Source organism: Callorhinus ursinus, unplaced genomic scaffold, assembly GCF_003265705.2.
Source record: "Callorhinus ursinus isolate GAN/ISIS: 27379988/994484 unplaced genomic scaffold, GSC_fseal_2.0 scaffold13, whole genome shotgun sequence".
In the NCBI taxonomy this organism is placed as follows: Eukaryota; Metazoa; Chordata; class Mammalia; order Carnivora; family Otariidae; genus Callorhinus; species Callorhinus ursinus.
This window is the reverse complement of record NW_027397075.1, coordinates 30,810,327-30,823,255: the sequence shown is the minus strand read 5'-3', so window position 1 is coordinate 30,823,255 and position 12,929 is coordinate 30,810,327. Positions and strand designations below refer to the sequence as shown.

The 12,929-nt window shown below is 47.8% G+C and overlaps 2 protein-coding genes across 3 annotated transcripts in view; one reads left to right on the top strand and one right to left on the bottom strand.

The window, feature by feature from the left end:
• The window catches only part of CUNH1orf105 (chromosome unknown C1orf105 homolog), a 36,590-nt gene that overhangs the window by 22,736 nt on the left and 925 nt on the right, over nucleotides 1-12,929 (bottom strand). Inside the window, exon 2 of the mRNA XM_025877985.2 lies at nucleotides 498-583. Within this exon, the coding sequence (XP_025733770.2) occupies nucleotides 498-583 (86 nt within the window). The remainder of the gene's footprint in view (nucleotides 1-497; nucleotides 584-12,929) is intronic.
• PIGC (phosphatidylinositol glycan anchor biosynthesis class C) lies at nucleotides 1,516-4,195 on the top strand. Of its 2 annotated transcripts, none has more exons than XM_025877983.2 (2): nucleotides 1,516-1,654; nucleotides 2,829-4,195. In XM_025877983.2, the coding sequence occupies exon 2, from the start codon at nucleotides 3,018-3,020 to the stop codon at nucleotides 3,909-3,911; it is 894 nt and encodes a 297-aa protein (XP_025733768.1). In that variant the 5' UTR covers nucleotides 1,516-1,654; nucleotides 2,829-3,017; the 3' UTR covers nucleotides 3,912-4,195. The 2 variants fall into 2 exon arrangements, with proteins under 2 accessions (XP_025733768.1, XP_025733769.1); XM_025877984.2 differs by having other exon boundaries at nucleotides 1,595-1,725.

Below are 12,929 nucleotides of genomic sequence, written 5' to 3'. Positions count from 1 at the left end.
GAGGAAGCCCAGTTATTTCAAGTGTCAGCACTAAAACGCTACTAACACACAAAGACCTCCAGTTTTGAAACACAGATTCATGTTCCATAGCAGTTTGTCTGGAAGTAGCAGGGCTGGTGAGATTGGCGGAGATCGTCTCAAAGGGATATACGGGCAGTCACTACTCTCTAAAGACAGTAATTTATGGTTCTAGACTTTTGATGGTTAAAATTAGTAAGTTTCAAATTGGAAGTGATTGGATAGGCAGCATCCAGGGACAAAATTCTTTTGTATTGTTGAGTGGCGACTGTCGAGAGGGAGGTTAATTGAGATCTCATCCCCCTGCCAAGCCTATACTCAGCGCCCACTTTTGTCTGAGAAACCCGGGCCATTTCTGGTTTTTGAACGCTCATCTTGGGTTTCTTAACTGACCAGATTTGCCCCTGATAATTGCCCCCAGAAATCATCTTCTGTGATGTCTTTCTTGCAACCTTTGCCCTCAGTGGCTGAGCTGTTACCTTTTGGGGATGCTGAGCACTAATGGCTTGTTTATGAGGCTGGCCTCACTAAGCCAAGGAATCTTGCCAAATGTTGGAACAGAAACCTGGAGAGAAATGGAAAGAGATCATTTTGCAGACTTTATTGCATTTGAGAACTGCCATCAAAACAATGACCAAAGTAAGCTAATGGCAGCTATATAAAAGCCAGCACTTTACAAAACATTTTTATTGGAGCCTTTTGAGTCCCCTGTAAAGTACCCAAGAGCAAACAGAGTTCTCTCCACTTAACAGATGAAGAAATCAAAGCTCAGACATTGTGATTTGTCAAATCACACAGCTAATAAGTGGATTCAGGTTTTCTGACTTTTGTGCCCACTGTATCTGGCGTTCTACTATATCTATCCCTTTGCTTCTTTATTACTTCCATCTGTTTATGCATCTATGAAGTCAGCTGAATATTAGCAACCTCCTATTCAGTCTCGGACTGTTTTCGGTCACAGGGCCCTCCACCCCAATTCCTTCTAGGCAGCAAAGAGGAAAGAACCACACTTTGAAGCTACAGACAACTGGATGTTTATCTCCGTTGATCCACTTTCCAGCTGGTGGCTTTGGACAACTCACAACCCCTCTGAGCCTCAGTTCTGTCCTCTATGAAGATATCATCACTTTACAGGTCAATGTACAAGACAGAAGGCTCCAGGAGAGCAGGGATTTTTGTTTGTTCCAGTCACTGCGGTATCAGGAGCCCCTAAAACAGTATTTGCAGGTACTCCCTGAATTGGTGTCCAGTGAATTCACGGATGCATGGGAAGTCCCCAGTTGAGCGCCTGGCTTAATAACAGGAGCTCAATAAAGTAGGCTTTATAGTCTCTCTTTAACAGTCCAGCCTCTATCTCTGGCGTTCGGATGCCAAATCCCGTCTTTCTGTCGGGCATTCGCTTTTTCCTAGGCTCTGAGCCTGCGCCCTCCCTAGAGAAGCCGGGAGGTCCTCCGAGCCGCCGGGAGAGGGCAGCAGCGACCTCGCAGTCCCGCCGGCCGGGAAAGGGCGCTCCTGCCGCGGAGGTGGGGGCGGACCCGGAAGTGCTCGGCCGCGCCCGCGACCCCGGCGCCCCGGATGGGGAAGGAGGCGGGCGACCGCCTTACCCCGGCCGCGCAGCCCCAGGAACTGCGGGCAGGTGGGTTACGAGTGGGAGACAGTCTTTCCGGGCCTCTTTATCCTTCGCCATCCCCCGCAGGCCCAAGGCTGGTGAGGGGCGGCGGCGGGCGGGGGAGGCCGGGGAGGGGGAGTAGGGCGCCCCCGGGGACACCTGCCGGACCCCACGGAGCGGCGTTGCGCTTTTCGGCTCCGCGGACCCTCCAGCCCGGGCGGCGGCCGGGAGCTCCCTGGGCTGGGGTCCCTGCTGCAGTGAGGGGTCTCCCAGAGTGTCTCGTTTGTGCAGCAAAACCTATCGTGGTCTCCGTGGAGGAAATAAGGTCGGGCAGTAAGAATTTTTTTCGCAGACTTGTTGGATGACCCCGGTATTTCTGACTCTTTTAAGTTTTTATTGTGAAAAAGGAGAAAACGTCGTGAGAGTCTCCCCTGTAGAAGTAGAATGATAACCCTTTAAATGATGTTAAACTCAGTTAATGGATTAAGAATCTTTAGTTTTTCTGAGTCCTTGGTTTTAGCCGAATAAACTGTAGAGCTCATACCTTTTTGTATTGTGCAGTTTACTGTGGTCTTTAGACTGGTACCTTTTTTTTTAAATAATAGATGCCTTTGAGATCTCAATAAATAAAGGCTCTGGATCCTATCCCTAGAAATTTGCATTAATTGCAGCTGCAAGGATACAGTGACAGGGAGTGTTTTTGGATGCTCTGAAGCCCATCCACAGACCTCAGGGATATATGAATCCCTGAGTTAACTGGTTTAGAGGTAGACATGATGTGAGGCCCCGGCTTCGGGGTCAGACTTTGGTTTGAATTTGGTTCCATTGTTTACCACTGTTAATTTGGGCTAAAGTTACGTAAGCGGTTTGAATCTCAGGTTTTTTGTTTTTTGTTTTTGTTTTTTTTACTAATTAAAGTGGAGCTAATGCTAACTTGGAAGGTGGGGATTAAATGAAAGAAGCTGCAGAAGGCACTCAGCACATAGCAGGTACTGAGTTAAGTAATAGCTAACAGGTGTCTTTTATTATCCATGGGATTATAACTTAAAGTCTGAAATGAAATGTTAATGTCCCCAATTATAAAATGGCCACCACATATATTTTGCTCCAACTTTTAATAAACTGAGTTGGTTTGATTTTAACTGGGTCCTTCCCTTGACCTTTCACAGCTTTCATACGTTCATAGTCTCTCTTTTTCTAGGAACTTGGCTGTATTGTCCTGCCTCAGAGAGCAAACTCATCTACTGCAGGCCTGGCCTGGGTTGCTGCCTTTGAAACTCGGAACAATACCAACCACAACACAGCATGGAATTTCTAGAGAGGTCTTATTTCAAAACTTTATAAAGAACAAGAACCACATGGAACTGGCCTGTGTTTGAGGGAGAGGATCATGTGTGCCCAACCTGGAACTAACACGAAGGAGGCCAAGTGGCAGAAGATCTTGTATGAACGACAGCCCTTTCCTGATAACTATGTGGACCGGCGTTTCCTGGAAGAGCTCCGGAAAAACATCTACGCCCGGAAATACCAGTACTGGGCGGTGGTATTTGAGTCCAGCGTGGTGGTACAGCAGCTGTGCAGTGTCTGTGTTTTTGTCGTTATCTGGTGGTATATGGATGAGGGTCTTCTGGCCCCCCTGTGGCTTTTTGGGACTGGCCTGGCTTCTTCACTGATTGGTTATGTTTTGTTCGATCTCATTGACGGAGGTGAAGGACGGAAGAAGAGTGGGAGGACCCGGTGGGCTGACCTGAAGAGCGCCCTCGTTTTCATTACTTTTACGTATGGTTTTTCGCCAGTGCTGAAGACCCTGACGGAGTCTGTCAGCACAGATACCATCTATGCCATGGCGGTCTTTATGCTCTTAGGCCACCTCATTTTCTTTGACTATGGCGCCAATGCCGCCATTGTATCCAGCACGCTGTCCTTGAACATGGCCATCTTTGCTTCTGTCTGCCTCGCGTCACGCCTGCCCCGGTCCCTGCATGCCTTCATCATGGTGACATTTGCCATCCAGATTTTTGCCCTGTGGCCTATGTTACAGAAGAAACTGAAGGCGTGTACTCCCCGCAGCTACGTGGGAGTCACACTGCTTTTTGCATTTTCAGCCTTGGGAGGCCTGCTGTCCATCAGTGCTGTGGGAGCCATCCTTTTTGCCCTTCTGCTGGTTTCCATCTCTTGTCTCTGCCCTTTCTACCTCATTCGCCTGCAGCTTTTTAAAGAAAACATTCATGGGCCTTGGGATGAGGCCGAAATCAAAGAAGACTTGTCCAGATTTCTCAGCTAAGTTAGAGACTTCCATTCTGTTATTAAGGCAAGCTGATAGACTAGCCTCCTAACTAGTATAAGATTTGAATCTTACAAGAGTCCCATTCTGGAAGCAACGTACCAATGTGGGTCGGGGAACAGAGATCAAAAGAAAAAACTAACCAAAGGCGTGGGTGGTGAAGGTGCTTGCCCTTTCTGTTATTTTGTGGATGAAAAAGCTTCCTGGGGCCCTCTTGAATTCTTGCCTGTCATCCACTGTAACAAAGTGATGTGGTTTCTATTTATTAAATAACAACACATCCATTAAGTTGTCTCATGATTTTTCTGTAAGCAGAAGGCTGACGGAAGGGGCGTGAAGACTGAAGAGAGAATGAAAATATGTGTGTTGATGAGTAAAGTCACTTCGCTCTACCTTTATCTAGAGCTCAAATGCTAGAATCCTGGATGCTGTGCTCTCTTATTGGCTAAGATCACAGAATCCGTCACTTCACCTTGACTCCCGAGTTTCTCCTTCGTTCTCAGTGAAGCATGGACACACTACAAGGGAGAGTGTGATGTTCATAATACATTATCAGAATGCCAGGGCATTCAGAGAGGCTGAAGTAGTTAGGAACTATTTGCTAGAGGAGGTGGCATTTGAGCTTGGTCTTGGAGGTTAGGCGGGATTTAGGTAAAAGATGGTTTTAGGGCAAGGTGGCAAAGGCCTTTAGGAACCAGGTCAGTAATAAGAACAAGTGAAGCCAGCAGACTTCGTGTGACGAATGGCAGCTGAACGCTGAATGGAGTGCACCCTGGCCAGCGAGGGCAGCCGCCGCTCCCCCTGAGGGTTTCTAGCCAGAACGTAGGCCTGGCTGCAGATCTGGAAAAAGTTCTGAGTAAAATCCGAAATGAAATCTCAGTATCGCAAATGTGATTTTTGTCAAATTCTGTCAAATTTAAATCTGGACAGAAACCACACTTGGATGCAGCCTGAGGCCACCATTGTGCCACATCTGTTGTTCAGGTGAGCACAGAGGTGAGGAAGTGTTTCATGGGGGTTCAGGGTTATGGGGATTGGAGGAAAAGTTGGAACAGGAGGTTTGCGTGACAGGAACTTGGGCTTTATACTGTGGGTCATTGGGAGCAATCCAGCTTATCTAAGCAGGGAGTAAATGATTAGATCATGGGCTGATTATGCAACTGCTCCGTGTCTTGTTTTTCATCTGTAAAGTGGGAATGGAATCTGTGCAGAACGCTCTGAAGAGCACTGGACATGTGGCACTACGTCCGTGTCGGCGGCCACTGTCACCAAGTTGATCAGTAGGAAGGCTGGAAGAAGACAAAGTACAAAACGCATCAGGTGCTTCCCAGAGGAGCTGGTGTCTCACGAAATAACTCACTTGGGGCAAGTCCCTGAACCATCTCACTGGAGATTAGCCTCAAGTCAGAAATTTCTTCAGAGGTAGTCGTCTTCCGAAAGAGTTCTGCTGTTTTTCTCCGAACATAGATTTCTCAATGTCTTGAACTAGTGTGTTCAGTACTGTCACCTCACATCATTCTTTTTCTGATTTGAATTTGGACTGATGAGTATAGTGTTTCATTAAAATGGGTAGTTTTCCCTAAGGCACGTTGGATTTTTTTCGCAGCCCCAAGGACACTGGCTCATGGGGAGAGATGATCTTGGAAACTGACTTGAGCTCAAAGCGTCCATCCACTGCCTGTGTTGGCTGTGGCCTTTTCATGCCTCGGGAGAGGCCAGAACTGGCTCGTAGTTGCTATATGGTTCACATCAGGAACAGGGCCAGGTGTTAGTGGTTGAAGGTAGTAAAGAATTGTTTAAAATTGTGCATTATTTCTATCCTAATACATTTGCCTTATTTGAATGGTTTCTGATGATCAACTTTAGGGAACTCACGTAGCAGCTGCATCCATGTCGATGAACAGAAAGTTCTCCAAATTTGAACCACTTTCAAGAGTAGTTTCAGTGGGATGAATTAATGGGCCTGTGCTGTCATTTTCAGCTCTTCTCCATCACGCTGTATGTAGTATGTGGAGCCCCCCCCCCCCCGGCCTGATCCTCTTCAGTTTGACGGTTGTAGTTCAGTGTGGAGGTGGCTGGGGGATGGGAAGTTGAGGGTTGGATGTGAGGGGGTGGAGTGGGGCAGCCAGCTCAATTCAGGTAGAAAGGTGGCAAAAAGGATATTCCAGCTGGAGTGAATAGTATGTTCAAAGCACGCAGGGAACGGACTCATCCTGGCAGGGGACAGAAGCACAGAGCTGTGGGGAGAGGGCTTGAGGTCTGAAAGTGCTGAATACTTGGAGTTATCATCACCTATACTCAGCGCAAACTAAGGACGTTTAGAAAAGGGATATAAGATTCCCACCAAACGCAGTGTTACGCATAAATATGAGATAGCTCAGTTTTCAGGCTGAGCTAGAGAGGCTGAGGCCGGGGAGCCCTGGATGAAGGGTGGGGACGACGGTGGGTGTGGGCATGAGAGGCCTGATGAGAGAGATTCTCTGAGATCTTGGGAGACTCATGCTGGGAAATGGGAGGGACTGGAGGATGGCTGGGGCCTCTGTCTTGAGCGGATTTGTGTACCACTCACTATTCCATGAAAAAACAGGTGAGAACGGGTTTGGAGGTGAAGTAGATAAGAAAATAAGAATGGGACCCATTAAGTTTGAGGTGCCTGAGATGGTACACTCAGGCTAAGGTGTTCCAAATGTAGTATCTGGAAGACAGTGGCTCCAAATTCTGGGCGTATTCTAGAAGGGTATCGAAATCTAAACAGAATCTAGTGCTTTTGTACTTGGAATTCTTTGTATAGGATTGGTTGCCTCATAACCAGGCTGTGGTGGAATTAGAGATGGATCACAGAAGGAGAATTAAAAAATCAAAATGATAACCAAAGGGAAAGAATGCCCTATGAAAACAGATTAGAGAATTGAACACCACGCCCTGGAAGGAAGGCTCAACAGATACAGACTCATCACCTATAACACTGAAGAGGGCCAAAGTGAATGTTGATTTGTTTACCAAGTCATGAGTGGGAGAGGACACCCTTTGAAATTTGAGCTGGGCAAGTTTCAGACAAATGAAAATATAATTTTATACACTTTCTGCCTGTAACTCCAAGAAGTTCCCCAGACCAAGAACATAAATGGATTCCAAAAAGGTTTGGGAAAAAATACAAATAAGCCGTAAACACTTTGTAAGAAAATGTTAAGAAATCCCAAGCTCGTACATGGTACTCCCTGAGGGATGATGAGGCTTCCTTAGGGCACGCTGCTTGTTGCTGCTGACACAGGGATGCAGGCCCAGATGATGATGATGGGTATGACCTGGTGTGACAGTTGTTGGGAATGCTACTCCTCACTAAAGGACAGTGATGCAGCCAGTCTCTTAAATTTAAGCTACGCTGAAAGAGTGCAAGCAGAATATTAAGGACTTAGATTTTTCAGAGAATATTATGGTGTGTGTGGGAAAGGAAAGGGGAAGGCATTACCATAGCATTGGAATTAAAATCCCAAACCAAATGCTTGCTTGCATAGGCAAATGTTAGCCCTCCCTTCTCCGCACCCCTTTCTCCCAGCCCTGCTTCCTGTCAGTAGGTAAGGCTGGATGGGGAGGGTGGTGGTGGCAAGTGAGAGCAAAGAGGGAGGAATGAGGAGGCAGCTTTGCCTGTGCCTCCAAAATGGCACCAGGGCTTGCAGTTGGGATAGACGGGGTCAGGGGAACGCAGAGCTATAGAGCAGTGGGTGTGCTTCGTTTTGGGGCATGATGTGGCTTAGAGACGATTGGCAGGGAGCTAGAAGGCTGTCGGGGATCTGAGGATAGCAGTACGTTGGGTGTGTGCGGCGACCAACTTGGTTGTCAGTGTTAGGCCTCTGTACCGTGGCATAAACTTTTTGAGTGAGCCTTTGAGCAGCTGGCTTCAATTGTGGATTTAAGAATCCATGCTGAGCGTATTCAAGGAAGCCTGGAGCCACTCTACAAAAGCCAAAGGCTCAAGGTCAAGACAAAGAAAAGCCAGCAGAGGGCATCAGTCACACAATTTTACGATATTCCAAACGCACTGGATGCAGGGAAACAGGGCTGGGACACAGTGCCATCCTGTGGAAGTTATTGATACTCCTTTTTGTAATGAAATTCAGTGGAATTCTTGATGAATTGTAGTTTGAGAAATAACTACATGGTTTGAGGTCCCCATAAATTCAGGAAATAAATAGCACGTTGGGATCTGATGAATTATAATTGCTACATTTTCAAGCACCCAGTGTGTACCAGGCTGTGTCTAACTGTGTTAGACACTTTTTATGCATTATCTTATTTACTGGTCATAACAATCCTGATACAGGTATTATTTTCATTTTACAGCTGAGGTGACTGAGACTCGTAGTGAGTCAGGAACTTGCCCAAGGCTGTGTTGCCAGTTTTGGCTGATACTTTGATTTTCTGACAGCTGAACTGCATGCAGGGCTAAAGGCTAACTGGTAGGCAGTTGCTTTTAATGCTTTCTCAAATCCCTCACCACCCCCTTTATCCCTTATTCCTACTCCCAACATCTAGCAAAATATTTATTGTCCACCCAGGCTGATGTCTACTCACTTTCTGCCATTCACATTTTATGATGTTTGGCCTCAGGAATGTATTCATTCAGCAAATATTCACTGAGCACTAACTGTATGACAAATACTGTTCTATGTGCTTGAAGTACATCTAGGGACAACGTGGACAAATGTCCTCGATCTAGTAGAGCCCACCTTCGAGCAGGAGGAAACAGACAATAAACATAAGTAGAAGATAATGCTATGGGAAAAAAGGGGGAAAAGTGTCAATGGTATTAAATAAGGGGGTCAGGGTAGGTTTCATGGAAAAAGTAACATTTGACCAAAGACCTGAAGGAGGTGAGCGAATAATTCAGATTCCCAAGGGACGAACATTCCAGGCAGAGGGAAGAGCTGCTGTAAATGTGCCGGCAGAAGGCCCCAGGCTGCCTGGCATATTTGGGGGAGAGCAAGGAGGGGCTGACATGGAGTGACCAAACGGGACAAAAGACGAGGCCAAAGAGGTAATGTGGGGTTCTAGATCACGTGTGACCCTACAGGCTAGTAAAAGGACTCTGGCTTTTACTCAGAGATGGGAGCCATTGGAGGGGCTTGGAGAAAAAGAGGGATGTGATTTGGCATACATTTTGGAAGGCGCATTCCGGTTGCTGTGGGGCAAGACCAGAGCAGAAAGAAGCATTAGGAAGCGCTTGTAGTCATCCAAGCAAAGGTTGATGGTGCTCAGAACAGAGTGATAGCAGAAATGGCAAAAACAAGTCACGTTCTGGATATAATTTCAGAGTTGAGTCAAGGGCTTCTCGACATACTAGTTGTGGGGTATGAAAACAGAGAAGAAGCGTAAGTGACTCTTAAGGGTTTTGGCCCATGCAAATTGAAAGAGATGTGATCAATTGAGCTGGGTGCCAAGGGGATATGGGTGGAGATTTTGGGGAAGAAAATCAGTTTGAGGCATGTAGGATATGAAATGTAGACGTAAGGGCTGAAAGGTTGAATAGGGAGTTCGATGAGTTTGGATTTTAGGAGCAATGTATGGGATGGAAATGTACATTTGGGAATTGTTGGTATATAAATGCTATGAGACTATCATCAAGGAGAGAGATCATCAAGGAAGTTGATATGAACCAAGAAGAGGACCAAGAACTCCACATTAAAAGGTTGGAGAGAAGAATAAGCAAATTGATTTGGAAGTTGGAGTCCTGGGAACCAAGTGCAGATGACTCGAGGGAGAGGAGATGATCAACTGTGATCAGACGAAAATCTGGTAAATCAAGTAACATAGGGACAGAATTTACCATTGGATTTAGCAGGGAGGGAGTCACCGGTGGTGCTGAAAAGAGCAGTTTTTGGTGGAGGGGGGGGGGGGGTGGTAAGAACCTATTTGGGGTGGGTTTAAGAGAGAAAAGAGAAGGGGAATTGGAGCAGCAAGTACAGGCAACTTTCTAGAAGTTTTGCTTCAAAGGCGGACCAGGAAACAGGACAGAACCTGAAAGGGGAGGTGAGGACAAGAAACTTGTTTTTTAAGATGGGAGAAATGATACCAGGTTTGTATGCTGATGGCAATGAAACAATAGAAAGCAGTAGTTGATGTGAGGACAGTGAGAATATTCTTGAGCCTTTGAGAGGAGAGGGGGTCTCGTGCCCGAGTGGGGAGCCTGGCTTTGGCCAGAGGACAGGACCGTTACCTATGGCAACAAGTGGAAGGTAGATACATAGAAATGCTCTGGTGAGAGGGTAGATGGTGACTGGGTCGATGAGGTGATGGGGATTTTTGGAAGTTCTTTTCTGATTGCTTCAATTTTCCTAGGGAAGTAGGAGGCAAAGAATCAGCAGGGAGTGAGGATAAGGGAGGAAGTGTTGGGGGAGTGAAGAGAGAAAAGGTAGGAGATAGTTTAGGAAGTTGGGGCAGTGAATGAACTAGGGATGGTTAGTGTAATTGCTCGGCAGGATTAAAGGCTCACTTGAATGTGGTGATCATGACTTTAAAGCGAAACTAATTAGCTTGGTTGTATGTGTGTGTGTTTTCCAGACCGCGTACACGTACACGGGTGCAAAGCGGAGGAGGTGGAGAGTTGAATATCCTCAGGGTGGTGGTTTTATCAAATCGAGAGGAAGACAAGGGAGAAGAGTACACACACATGGGCATGATTATAGGGATCGACCATGGCGTTTAGTTGGGTAAGAAGGAGAGTGAACCGTAATGGGGGTGAAGGGCAGGGAGAAGATCAATGAATTGGAGTCCAAGCAGTTAGGAGCTTAGGAAGTGAAGAGCAGAGAATAAAGAAAGACAAGGCTATCAGTCTGGGAGTGAGTAGCTGAGGTAGAGTTGGGGGCAGCATCACTGGAGAAGTGAAGTCCAAGAAAATAAGAAGGGATGGATGGGCTGGGATGTTGGAAGGATAATTTATACCTCTGTGAAATCCCCGAGAATTAATGACAGGGAAGAGGAGCTAACATCATCAAGGAATGAGGGAACGTGAACTAGGGGTTGCTGGCTCAAAGCAACCGCGAGGGGTAGTATGTGCTGTTGTCTGAGGCTCAAAGCTGAGGGTTTTAGGGCGGACGGAGGAAGAGTGGTCTGAAAGCAAAAGTGAAAAGAGGAGTCGGCCCCTCAGGTTCAGCAGTAGGAGGGCTGTGGGGCACAAGCTCCCACCTTCTGAGACAACTGAAGGGGGAGTGGTGCCCCGAGAGGAGATGCAGGTGGTGTCAGAGCAAGAAGGCGAAGGACACATCTGGACAACAGGTTGAAGATACAGGGGATTTTGCTGATGGGGGAAAGTAGATTACAGAGGGCCCAGGGTAAGGGTTCCAGAAGCCGGGGAGGGCAGCTCAGCATAAGCGAGTCCAGAATCGTGTGGCGAGGAGGAGCGGGGAGGAGGGGGACCTAGCGGTCTAGGGGATCTTGGAAGACGGACATAGGCTGGGGAAAGGGCTCATCATAAAAGTCCCGGTGGGTTCAAGGCAGCCGGCGGGGAGAACTCAAGTGTCGGTGGGCAGGAGGGAGGTGGGGTCTGAGTGTGCAGGCTTCCTCACGTCATCACGAACGTGCTACTATTGCTTGCTAATGGGATTAATGTGTTAATTCTCTGGGTGATGCACATTTTAGCAAGAGCCTTTTGGGGATAATGACACCAAATTCCTGAGAACTGTGCAATCTTCCATCGGTGGGGCCGTGCCACTTGCCGTCTTCTAGAAAGTTTAATTCTGGGTAAAGAGATCAAAGCTTTGATAAGAGGCAGGGTTTGGCCAAGGTCCTGTGGATGGTCAGTCCCAAGGAGGCACGCTCCCGTGGCCATGGGGACGGCTCTGGACAGCTTAGCTGCAGGGGAGACCCGCTGGGGCTGGGCGAGCGAGCTTAGACCATGCTAACGCTCTGGGCTGTTTTTGTTTTTTTTGTCGTCTTTCTCGGCTCACAGGTGTGATGAATGTTGGTCTATTTACCTCAGGAAACAATAGCCATCACCAACCAAACCCAAACACCATTTTCCTCCCAGATACATTACTGTGAGTAACGGGGGCTCCCCCAGAGAGGAGGTGGTTAGGAAGCCTCTGCTTCCCAACTGCCCAACATTTCCTCAGTACCGGGGGCCTGGCAGCATCGGGGTGTTGGTACCTCCTCACGCCCATCGGGTAATGCAGGGGCCCAAGTGCCAGAGGAAGGGGCTTAGAAAGGCAAACGGCCTTTTCTGCCACCATCTGGCACCAATTGGTGCCCGGGTTCAAATGACACCCAGGATCAGCCTGAGGTCTTGTGCCCTACACAGACTAGCCCTACAATCCCTTGACCATATGTTGCTGGGACAATGGAACAAATTGATTTTGCCAATGCAGAGGTCGAGGGAAGCAGCGGTCCCTCGGGGCCCCGGCAAAAAGCTGGCCCCTGCTTTCCCAAGCCCTGCTGGCTCCCTGCTCCCCACTCCGGGCCGGCCCTGTGGCCTTGTGCAGAGCCCAAGTAACATTTGGACGCTGCTCAGTGAGAACACTGTGGGCCTCCCACTCCTTTTAAATTGCAAAATAAGCAGATGCTCAGGCCCCGGGCAGCTTTCGCGTGTGCAAGCTGTATTTTTGTCTTTAAAAGAGAAAAAGCCAGCAGGCAGAGGAGCTGTCTCCTTGGCTCTAACGCCTTCTCTGCTGCCTTCCAAGAGGCTCCCTCGGAGATGAGAAGTGGGAGCAACAGATCCAGCCCAGAAGAGCCACAAAGCCTAGGCTTTCCAGAGTGTTAGGTGAAGCTTGAGAGACATACTTTGCTAGGAGCTGTTTTGAGCGGTAGAACCCATGTCGGTGACTTCTTCATTCCTGTCTTGAGGATCCTTCCGTCTCCCTGAGGCCCGGGGAGTTTGCTAAGGCTTGGTTTCCTCTGTGCCTGCTCGTGGCCCCTGTTCATGAGGTTCTCCAACGATGTGATCAGGGCTGAAAACCGGGACCTGATATAAAATACTGTGAAACTTGATTTGATTAAAAACAGTACTAGAGTCGCAGATTAGTTTTG